This window comes from Xenopus tropicalis, chromosome 4 (genome assembly GCF_000004195.4).
Source record: "Xenopus tropicalis strain Nigerian chromosome 4, UCB_Xtro_10.0, whole genome shotgun sequence".
NCBI classification, from domain to species: domain Eukaryota; kingdom Metazoa; phylum Chordata; class Amphibia; order Anura; family Pipidae; genus Xenopus; species Xenopus tropicalis.
The window spans coordinates 138,871,193-138,883,481 of NC_030680.2; the positions used below are offsets into that span (position 1 = coordinate 138,871,193).

At 44.2% G+C, this 12,289-nt stretch overlaps 1 protein-coding gene across 3 annotated transcripts in view; it reads right to left on the bottom strand.

Moving 5' to 3' along the window:
• Positions 1–1,143: 1,143 nt before the first annotated feature.
• mtmr14 (myotubularin related protein 14) overlaps positions 1,144–12,289 on the bottom strand; it is a 67,577-nt gene continuing 56,431 nt past the window's right edge. Inside the window, 2 exon segments of one of the 3 annotated variants that reach the window (NM_001097244.1) lie at positions 1,145–2,270; positions 7,464–7,619. In NM_001097244.1, coding sequence (NP_001090713.1) covers positions 2,090–2,270; positions 7,464–7,619 — 337 coding nt within the window. In that variant the 3' untranslated portion in view covers positions 1,145–2,089. 3 annotated transcript variants of the gene reach the window in all.

Below are 12,289 nucleotides of genomic sequence, written 5' to 3' on the forward strand. Positions count from 1 at the left end.
TATCCCACAGCCCCAGTCCTTTCCCAGAGGCTATTATCCCCCCACTGCTACTATAGGCACCATCTCTCCCTACTATACCTGCTATCCCACAGCCACAGTCCCTTCCCAGAGGCTATTATCCCACTGCTACTATAGGCACCATCTCTCCCTACTATACCTGCTATCCCACAGCCCCAGTCCCTTCCCAGAGGCTATTATGCCAATGCTACTATAGGCCACCCTACTAGGCATATACTATACAAAGGAACAGGCAGGCATAAACTAAAGCGTGAAGGTGAAGGTGTGAGCAGTGGCCAGTGGACACAACAAATTGTGGTGTGTACAAAGAAGTTTGTGCAAAACCACAAAATTTTGTAGTTTGACCTGAGCACATAGTTTTTAAAAATGCACACAAAAATTGAAAATGTGTGTGCAAAAGATTTTTTTGGGGCACATAGCCAAAAAGGAATGCAAGGGAACATTGTCAGGCAGTGGGCAGGCACACGAGGGAGAGAAAAGGAAAGGACGGAGCGGGGCAGGTATATATATGAGAGTGGGCCGCATGTGAATGAGCGGATGGGAGGAAGGAGAGTAGCTGAGTAGTGAAGCTGGCAGGCACCACAAAGAGGAAAGAAATGAGCTAGTGTGTAATTGAAGGGTGTGGGTGTAAGGAGCAGGCAGGCTTCTTACACTCATTGTTTGAGTAGGTTAATTTTGTTGAAGTGTTTGACACATCCATAGTGAAACTTAGGCCTCCTCTAATTGGTCTTTCAGGTCTGACCAATCAGAGTAGTGCTGCACAGTGAGCAGCTCCTAAATTGTTAAACTCCAGTCATTCACAGCACATTGCAAACTGACTGTACTTGGTACAACAGCTCCTAACTACTCCTCCATCCGTCCCATAGCCGCCCAACGCCTCCTGGCACGAGGTTCAGCAGCAGCTGCAAAAGCGATAATGGTTAGAATATTATTTAGTTATTATTACTGGCGCTCACTGGAGTTAATCTGTATGATCTCCAGCCTGCTTTACTGCTCCATTTCATGAAATACATTTAATAAAGTTCCATCAATATCAGCATCCTTTAGTTAATCTGCCCCTAAACAGGTCATCACCAAAATGCAATTGTAACGGACTGTGGCGAAGCAGCAATCAATACAAACGGGGAAATATAAAATGAATATATTTAGGTTGTTGTGACTGCAGTAGTATCGTAAGTGTGAACAGTTCCAATAGTAGTTTGATTGGCTGTCACCATAGAAAGGATTGACTTTTCCAAGTTATTACATAGAACAAGCAGGACAGAAGCTGGATCTCAGCAGTACGGATCGGACAGAGATTGTGCAACTGGTGGGAAGATCATCTGGACATAAAGGGAAGGAACATGGAGGATACAAAATGCAGCTGTATTGGTGCATCAATTGCATTCCGGAGAAGACAATTGGGTCTTTGGTATCACACAGGGTTGGTGGAAACAAGAGGCAACAAGCAAAACATTGTATTAGAAATGGTTGAGGTCTTCACCAACCTCCATAAAGAAGACAGGAAGGTTCCAGCACTCCATCTGTTGTAGAGCTGCAAGTATTGGCTCTCCCCTGCCAATCTCACTGAAGGGGCTGCAGTTCTACTACAGATGGAGAGCCAGTCCTTGGTGGAAGGTCATTATCCAGAGCTTGCTGGAGATGGAAAGAGCTTGAACATTAACATGGCGCTTTCATAATCCCATCAGCCTGGTACATATCATAGCTAAGGAAGTCCCCTAATGGCTGTGCCAATGTGTAAGCACAGTAACATTTCCCTTTCTATTTGTATCAGTTGCTGATGAAGGTCATGCCATGTCCTGGATGGCTTTACAGTGCAGAATGCTATTGCTACAGCCCTTAGGAACGTTCCTATGTCGATTGCCTTCCTTACTTGTGATGTGTGCACCCCTGTATTTGTTTCCCTGCCCATTTCCCAATGTCAGAGCACCTTTGAGAATATAAGAACCCAGATAAACATGGAAATTTCCAGGTAGACAGAACATCAAACTGAGTGTTATGGCTTCTGCGGCCCGGGCAACGTGAGCCTTACAGCATGGCTTGTAGATTCCCCAGTAATCCAGTGGGTTTTTCACACGATAGTGCTGGCGCCTCTCAGTCCTACGCCTCGTGCAAACTGCTCCAGAAGGCCTCCGATTGCTCCAGAAGGGCTTGGGGATATAGACTTCAAGCCAATAGTGGTATTGTAGGCAGCCAGGAAGGTGGATTGCACGGCTTCTAATCGAGACTCCCTCTCAGTGAGGGCTGGCAGTCTGTAAGAGGAGAAGCTTGTTAGTAACCATTAAATAAGTGCAATGTTCCTTATAATGAGCATGTACATAGCAAATGGACAGAACATAACATAGGGTAAATCATATTTTATATAACTCTGAATAAGAGTTAGTAAGATATAGCCTTAAGACTTTTTTTGTCCTAACCTGTAACCCTTACCCAAGGGCTATGTGCTGAAAATGTCCCTTTCCATAGCCCAAGGGCAAGTTCACAACTGTGTCACATAACATGGAGAGAATTGTCACAAATGGAATTGTGTCAGCAACCCATTTGATATTCCCTCTATATATATTTATATATATGCCATCATAGGTATTAGTCACAAGTTGCACACAACCCTTCCCAGCCTGCAGCTGGTTTGGTCTGGAGAGCTGGGGCATTTCTATGACCTGTATCAACACAGTTGGACTGGCGGGTGCAAGGGCAGTGTCGAAATGGGACCCCAGGGGCCACCAGAAAAGCTTAGACCATAGGCCCAAACTATTTTTTCTCCTTTCCTCACTCTACCACTTTATTCTCCAAGTCTCTTTTATTTACATGCTAGCATCTATCCTTCCGTCTATCTCCCCCCTTTGTTCCCATTCAGAAAGAGGGAATGATCATGAAGCAGGCCAAATGGTTAGGAGCAGGAGGGCCCACTGACCTCTGGGCCCACTGGGAGTTTTCCTGGTATTGTGGTGGGCCAGTCCGACACTGGTGCAAGGCCCACCAGGGCTGCCACCCCAGGGGCCCCTGTTGTGGCCCCCACACCCCCAAAGGACCCCTGCTGCTCACCAACCCCCTTCCCCAAGCGCTTGTATAATATAGTTACTTTTGGGTGCACCAGGGAAGGGAGAACAGCAGCCGTCGGGAGCTCCGGGGATCGGATCTGGGCCGGTGGGGCCAACCAGTCCTGGGGCCCACTGTGTTTTTTCCCATTGCTCCATTGGCCCAGTCCAACCCTGTGCAGGATGTCATCGAGGGCAAAGATTTATCACTCTGAAAGTGCCCCATCGACAGATAAACCAGCAGACCCCTCACATTCAGGCCACCCATTAGAGCTGGAACTAGGGGTAGGCAGCGCAGGCACAATAAGGGGGGAACAATGCCAGGGTGACACTCAGCTGGGAAGAAGCAAGAAAGCAGTCAACCAAGCAGTGAGAGGGACCGATGAGCCAATTGGTGGGGGGCTGAACAGGCAGTGCACTGGGCTAAGTAGTATTGCCTTGGCCACCAATACCCCATGGCCCAACTCTTCTATCCTTCTATCCCTCCATCACTATCAAGTACCCTGAAATGTGCCCAGTCCCACAGGAACGGCACCCTGAGTTTGCTCACAGCCTATACAGACACACCATAAAAATGACCAACTATAGGGATTCCCCTGTTCAAGGTCCAATAGCCTGTGGAGAGCGATATTATAAATCTCTTCCAGAATATGAATTATTACCCTGTAATGAACACAAATCTGCAGGAACAACCTTCAGGGCAATGTTCTGACAATCTGTCTGCAACAGTGAATTCGATCACAACAATACGGACATTGATGGGTTTTCTAATCTGACTTTACCTCTAGATACATAGAGGTGCCCTTTAATAAATGAATACATTTATGAATACAACTGGAGATTTGCCAGGGACAGGCAGTAGCTGTGAGTGCAGTGCCGTTAGGGTATCCAGCCGAGTATCAGTAATGGGGTTGGCACCTCCTACTCCAAGTAATAATATACACCTATAGGGTATTGGGCATTCCAAGTACACAGAGGCCCAAACAGCCCCCCATTTGCCCAATAAATAGTGAGTGTCTATGGCATCTTACAGCAGCCCCTCTGGCATTTGCCAGAACCCACAGATTGCCAGTCCGGGCCTATAATTATCATCATTTTGAGTTGTCTCGCCTGTTCTGTACTGAACATTCTGAAGCCATCAGTATTCCCTGGCACTGTCACTCTGTTCCTTTTAATCAGGTAAGCTTAAAAAAACCAAAAAAAAACCCAGAATTTGCCTTAGCAACAGCCAACGGTCACACCAATTACACACGATAAATATTATTACTTGAGGGGAACATCACAGCAGGAACTGCGAGAAACGCAGGAACATCAGATACTTGAATTAAATCAAATTACAACTTAAGATCGTTGTGTACTGGGCTGCAGAATATAAATGCATTTTTAAAGGGCAGTTTTCACTTTGGGTCAGGGATGAAAATGGGTTCTACCTATTGTTTGTGTCGTACGTGTTTAATAATGGTACAAATGGGGCGCAATTCACTCTTAAAGGTGCTCCTATTCACTAAACCTTCTCGGGGTGCTGTTCTACTGAGTACCATGCAGCCATGATGTGTTTGTGATGGTATGGGCCCTTGGCTCCACTGAAAACAAACCTTAACACTACAGTGCATAGTGGCATTTGTAGGAACAGTTTGGGAAAGGTCATTTATTGTTTCAGCACAATACTGCCCCTGTGCACAAAGTGATGTCCATACAGAATGGGTTCACTGAGATGGGAGTGAAAGAACTTGACTGGCTGAGGTCAGGGTTGGGTGCAACCAAACTGGGTGCAACCAAACTGAACCCCTGTCGAATAAACTTGGAATGTCAACTGCCAGGTCTGATCCCCCAACATTGGTGCCCAACACTACTAATGGCTGAATGGAAGCAAAGTGAGGTCCATACAGAATGGGTTCCCTGAGATGGGAGTGGAAGAACTTGACTGGTTGCACCCAACCCTGACCTCAACCCAACTGACAGGGGTGCCCAAACTTTTTCCCCTGGTGGTCGACTTTTGGCCTCTCCCCGCATACATACGCCATGCAGCGTACGTATGCATACCCAATAAATACACAGAACCACCGCAATTCCGCATTTCCCAGCTTCGACGCAGTCCACCAGAAATCCAGGGGGGGGTCGACTAATGGACCGCGATTAACGTTTTGGCCACCCCTGCCCTGTGGGATAAACTTGGAATGTCAACTGACAGGTCTGATCCCCCAACATCAGTGCCCAACACTACTAATGGCTGAATGGAAGCAAAGTGAGGTCCATACAAAACTGGTTCGCTGAGATGGGAGCGGAAGAATTTGACTGGTTGCACCCAACCCTGACCTCAACCCAATGGAACCCCTGTGGGATAAACTTGGAATGTCAACTGCCAGGTCTGATCCCCAACATCAGTGCCGAATACTACTAATGGCTGAGTAGAAGCAAATCCCACTAACAATAATCCTGCATCTAGTGGAAGGGGGGGACAACTTCATATTAATTCTCTCAGCTTGGGACAGGCAGGTGTCTGGGTAAGTTTGGCCGGTCTCCATAAAAGGCAGAAAAGAGTGCGGCACAATGTTATCAATGATTAATGCAAAAACACTGCAAAGTATAATGGAAAATCACTTTAAAAAATGCCCCCCATACAACATGTATTTTGGTAGGAGCTACAGGGAGACATCCCCTAACAATAACAAATAAAATGTAGGAGGACACCTACAAATGCCCCAATCAGTCTATATTTAGGATAATCCAGGGGGGAATGAATGGGGCCCCAGGAGAGGAAAGTACAAGTTTCTCATTGGTTATGGTAGTTTGATGTTTGATAGCTCAATTATAATTACTGGGGTGGGTCACAGAATGGGCGCAGCTCCACTCCAAGTTACCCAATTTATGATTGTAATGGCAAGTCTGTCTGTTTGATGTATGTACTATTGGTGCAAATTAAAACATTAAAACAAATGCCTTGAAAATTGATTTCAGTAGAAAACTGAATTTTCTTAAAAAAAAGGGGTACAGCACCACATGGCCCCCTTCTTCTCTGCCATGCTAAATTAACTCCGTAATCTCCGACCACAGGAGCTGAGCAGCTTGGCAGAAGGAATGATGAAATCTGGCACCAAACGCGATGTTTCTTGCTTTGCGAAACCGGTGGCTTTTTTCCCCATCTCGTCACACTAGCACTTACATACGGTAGCCTTTAATCAAAGGCAACACTGACAGATTTTTTGAAGAAACGTGTCTTTTTTTTCCCAACAGAAACCCAAATTAAGATCAAGTAATAATGCCACATTAATCTCGTTCTAATGGCTTCCGACTGTGCCGCTCTGCAGGATCAGCCATTTCTGATGCCAGGTAAAGTAGAGCACCAAGAATGAACCTGTGGGTCCGGGGGGACGCTGCTAGCCGAAAGCTCTTTTCTTATATTGCTCGAGTGCTGACAATCACTCAAATGCCAGGTGCTTATTTTTAGCTGCAGCTGTTCCATTTCCCCATCTGTCCAGCTTGCGAGAACATTTTGGGACTAAGTCAGTAGTAAAGCTTATAATTATCTTCTCTTGGTCTGGAAAAACACGCCGGTGATCTATCTCCTGCGGTGCGTTGGGGTAATATTCTGCGGGAGGTCCCATTGTCATTAGCACAAGGGCCTTGCCATTAAACACAATATTAGATTTTATGATTGAGAGGAAAGAAAGGCAATCAACATTCACGACGGTGCCTACGGTTTCTCTTCTCAGATGAATTAGGTTTGGGTTTCTATGAACTCGGAGCACGGGGGCTAAAAAAATGGGAATAGAGAAAGCTATGGAATATCTTTAATATGAACTTATTCCTACATGTAATCCAGTATTTAAGACAGGAGAAGAAGAATCAGTAGTTATGATTTGCAGGCAAAATCGTTGAATCTGGGTGATCGAATAATCGTAGGGTGATGGGACAAAGTAGAGAGAAGGACTCCCAACAGATATTGGGCGTTAGGGCAAACACTAAGTCGTAAAGATACTTAACTTTGTGGCCATTTTATCTTAAATGACAGTATATGATGCATTTCCTCACTGATTATATAGTAAAATTCCATCACAACCAGTAGAAGATTTAGAAACAGACCAAGAAGAAGTTCTCTAGCAAATATAGAAGAATGAGACCTCAGTATAGTGGAGAGGTTTCTAAATAAACATAAGAAATGTCCTTCTATAGATAAAAAATCATTTTGTTAACAAGCAATTAAAGAATTATGGAATTGGATTGTATGATTTAGTTCAGGAAGTCTGAAGAACTTGATACTGCTGATTAGCTGAAGGACATGGCTCATCTAGAGACCAATTATAAGGCAAAAGTATTCTTACTGTGGGTTTTGATTGGCTAGGGCTTGATATTCAAAAAAAAAAACAACAGTAAATAGTTGAGCTTCTCATTTCTGATCCCACTTACAAGTAAGTCTTAGGGTGCTCATCCGGAAAGCTGAAGGGGAGAGAGGTGCTGGCGCTCAGGATCCCATGGTCATGAATACTCTCACCCTCTGAAACCATCTGCCAGCTGCCATAATCAGTAGAGATGGAAGATCCGGGCAGGGAATGGTCCGCTGATCTGAGGCGAAGAAAGAGAGGGAAGACTGTAGAATAACTTAATCTTCTGTTAAAAGGACCTGTCCCTTTTTTTTATAGCTTAGGAGTTGCCATTTGCCATAGTTTTTTTTAGTTTTTCAGCAGCCTGGCACCTGAAATCAATGGAAGAGAGCCCAAGGCACATGCTATGCTGCCCACCGGGTGAGTAGGAGCTCTTCGCAAGTTGGTCAAAAACACTGAGGCATTGCAAAGCCAGGAGTCATGCAGAGACTAGCCCACCAAGGCATGGACCCTTCAGCAGCTCAGTAGGGTGCACTTGGAAGAGCACAAATCATGGCAATCCCATTTTAGTCTATCTTTTGGTCTTGTTTGGGAGCAGATGGAAGCAGTTAAATATTTTTTAAAAAGAAAAAAAATAGAATTTAAGCAATGACTAATTATGTGCTTGAGTTTGGTCCAGGTCCAAATTTCCCTAAATAGCACGTTCAGAGTAGGAAAAACTTGGCTTTGGCCTTGAAACAAATTCTCTAAAAGATTTCTAACTAATTGTGAATTACTGTGCTGTGAATTCTTAAAAAAAGGCTCTATAAGACATTCTTTGCAAATAACCCTTTGTGGGGGAGTGCGCTAAAAATGCACCAAAACGTTAGGTAGATGCAAGTGAAGCTGAAGATGCAAAGCTCTGTATTATCCATGCATTCCCAAGCAGTGGCATAGAAACCAAACCCACGGCAAGAACAGGAATGAGAAATCCTTAGCAACCTCTATGGTTTATGTGCCTAAGAAATACACAATAAGAATGGCTAGATACATGCATTAGAAGGTCCATGAAGGTTCTCATTTATCCAGGTCATGATATACAGATCTTCTCCTGATATGCCCATCTAAGGTGGGCGATATGGAATTAAACAGGTGGGCATAGGTGCTGTCGGGCAGAGGACTGCATCAAAGATCCAATGCGGCCCCTGATCTGATGGAATATCAAACCTGTCCGATCAAGATCTGGCCAATTTTAGGCCAGATCTCAGTCGGGTAGGCCCGTCGGGGGTGCCCATACACAGACAAGCTCCCAAATTGGTCTAAAGGACCCAAATCGGCACTCACCAACATCCATTCTTAGAACTCATTCAGGTAGTTGTTTGCGGAAACTAACAGGTGTAAAAGTGTGATTTGGTAACAATGGTACCACAATGGATATCGGTGACTTTGTTACCCTTAAAGAAGGAGGAAAGGTGGCATCACTGGGGGGTGCCAAGGTGTTAGTCACCCCCCAGTCATTGTATTCACTTACCAGATACCCCAGGTTGGTGCATGTACGGTAAAGTGAAAAGCGGCATTTTAACAAACAAGTTGGCTATTTTACTGTACTGCGCATGTGTGGGCCCCAGGATAGCATCATAATGAGGAGGAAGGAAGAGGAACGCTTGCCTGCATGTACCCCGGGCTGGAACGATTTTCTGCCAATAGGAACACCAGCCCAGGGTACAAGGTAAGTGATTACAATCACTGGGGGGGGGGGTACTTAACATTTGTGATTTTACCTTTTAAGAGTTTAAAATGCTGTGGTACTCCCTACCACTCAGCTGGACTGAAGAAGCCGCTTGGATGAGTGTTTCTTAGAAAGTCCAGTTGCTATAGACTTAGCGCTACTAGATACGGTATAAATGAGGAGGGCATTCAGCAACAGGTTCCCAGCTCCAAACATCAACCTCATACGAATTATTTTGATTGCTCTAAAATACAACATTTCCATAAGACTCTTGAGCATTGTTGGAAAACTACCAAATTGGCCAAAAATACACTATATGGGCAAAAGTATGCTGATGCAAAGTGTAATTATTGGATTTGGCCATTTAGGCTGCAGGCATCTATGTTGGCCCAGGTGGCGCTATATCATACAATGATATTCTTTCTGACTGTGTCCTTCCTACGTTCCATACAGATGAGTTTGTTGAGTTGGAGTGGAAGAACTTGGCTGGCCTGCATGGAACACTGGCCTCAACCCAACTGAACTTGGTCAGATTATTAATCTGTATATTACAATGCTTTTGTGGATCTTGTGGATCTAGTGGAACCTTTCCAGAACAGTAGAAGCTGTTATAGCAGCAAAGGGAGGAGCAACTTCATAGTAATCCTTTTGGTTTGGGAATGGTGCCTGGGTGCTTTTGGCCATGCAGTGTAGCACGGATACATTAAGTGGCAATAAATCAGACAATAAATCTGAACAAAGCACAAACAATACCAAACCACACCGCAAAGGTATAATACAAAAATGAACCCACACTATTGCTTGGAATAGAAGCAAAGGCACCACTCTATAGGTAGCATGGCTACTCACAAAACAAAACTTATATATCACCTACACAGGGTACTATTAGCCAAAGACTACAACGGTGCATAAAGACAAGAACATGTGCCAGAAGAGTTACACCATTTATTAAACATAAAAGAAAAAATAATATAGGTGGTTCGGTGGCATTTGCACTTCCATTGCATTATAGTGGTACATTAGGTGGTCGTCAACTACACATTCTGCTAGTGCTTTGCAACAAAGCATGTTCTAGTTAAAGGGGAACTCCGGCTTCCAAAGCAAAATGTGTTAAAGAGCCCCACACAACACAGAAACCCCTAATATCCCTATCACTGTAATCTGTTCCTTCAAAATGTATGAATAAATACCATTTTTATATGCTGAAATCCAGCTGCAAAACAGTTCTTCCCACCTCCCCTCTCACACAGGAGGAGGGACTAAAACACTGATGTTACAAATTGTATCAACTTCTCCACAGCTTACAGACAGCATGCAGGAACTACATAACCCACAATGCATTGCACTGGGATGTTCCTTTCCTTATTGACATCACGTGTGCAGCAGGGAATTGTGGGATTGGGAGGATGCAGGCTGAAGGCAGGCTGGGGACAGGCGACTACTGTTACATTTTATTTGAGTCACAAAGTAGTCAGCCAGACCAGCAGGGGAACAGGGGGCGGGGCTTAGGGAACTGTTCCAAACCATATTATTACATTAAATGAAAAGGCTGTGTATTTTTAAACTGATGTATATTGCAAAGTTGCTTGAAATTATGTTTACTTTTCAAAAAGCTCAAGTTGTTTTTGGGTGCAGTTCCCCTTTAAGCAGTCATCCACGGCACATTCTGCTAGTGCTTCCCAATGAAACACCTCATGGCTAAGTATAATATATTAGACTGTTCGAGCAATGGAATCAGCTAAATAAATCCCATCCCACATGAAAGTTCCCTAGAGCCCCCTGGGATTACAGTAATAGGCAGTGAGAAATGTCTCATAACGAACAGATAATAATGATACATTGAAATGAAGGCAGATAATGGGGGCCCAGTGCGTGGAACAAACGGCTGAAAACATTATTTCGGGGGAGATCCGTCCTATGGGACTGTCACGAGGCGCAGGAACAGCCGATTGCAGCTTTAATGGAATTACATTTGTACTTTTTTTGTAAAATAACTGAAATTGTATCTTTTTGTTGTTATGATAAAATGTAGGTAAAATAAATGATTTTATTTAAAACACTAAGAATATAATGAGTTAAATAATATATTGTACATCTGTAACCTGTGGTGTTTTCTCTGCCAGCACAAAACAACAGCGGAAAATAATGCCAATACTGCCCCCACCTAATGCCATTGACTACAATAGCACCCATTTGTCAGTGTGCACACTGGGTGCATTTTGGCTGGAAAACTCATTTTTTAGGGTGAAATCCCTCCCTCGTGAACCCTGAGAGGCAGATTCCATTATAGTCACGGCCATGGACAGTAGGGGGGTCTTCTCCATGAGCACTTTTTGCACCGGTGAAGCCACGTTTGACATTACTCTCCCCCCTTCTGGCTGCCAGAAATGATTTGGTGCAACCTATTTGGCCAAATGTATGTAGACACCCCGTCTGATGATTGGAATTGGCTATTTATGCCACAGCCCTCACTGCTGACACATTATATAATGACATTCTTAGATATTCCATGTAGCAACATAATGGGGAAGGCCCCATCCTGTTTCAGCACAACAATGTCCCTATGCCCAAAGCAGGGTCCATACAGAATGGGGAAAGAACCTGACTGGCCTTTCCCCATTCTGTATGGACCCTATATTATATATATATATATATATATATATATATATATATATATATAGGTACAAACAGTTCATAAGCTGCACACCAAAAGTCATAAACGATACCTGGGTGCCAGGGCAGTGTAGGAATGTCTAGGAAAGCGGAATAGACCGGCACTCACAGGCTATTTAAACATCAGAGGCTTTAAACGATTAATAGAGAAGTGGGGTTCTTTATTAGTCCGACGTTTCAGTTCCTACAGGAACTTTCATCAGGGACAGCAGTGTTGTACAACATAGAGAACGCCTTTTAAACCCAAAAAGGGCGCCAAAGCTTGTTGCTAAGCAACAATAAACATACAGGACTTACATATACAGCAGTTAACAAACATAAAAAAACATATAAACGTACCAGGGCAATCATATAAGCGTGCCCATGGATGTGAGCTAGAGGGGTAGGTGGAGGGAGTAAGGGGAAACTGTATTCCATTGCACATGTATCATTACACATCGCACCGATCCGGTGCTCAAATATATGCAGACAGTCAAGCGCTATGGAGCGCCTTACAGCAGTCCGCATTTCATAATCAAGGAGAAACTGCC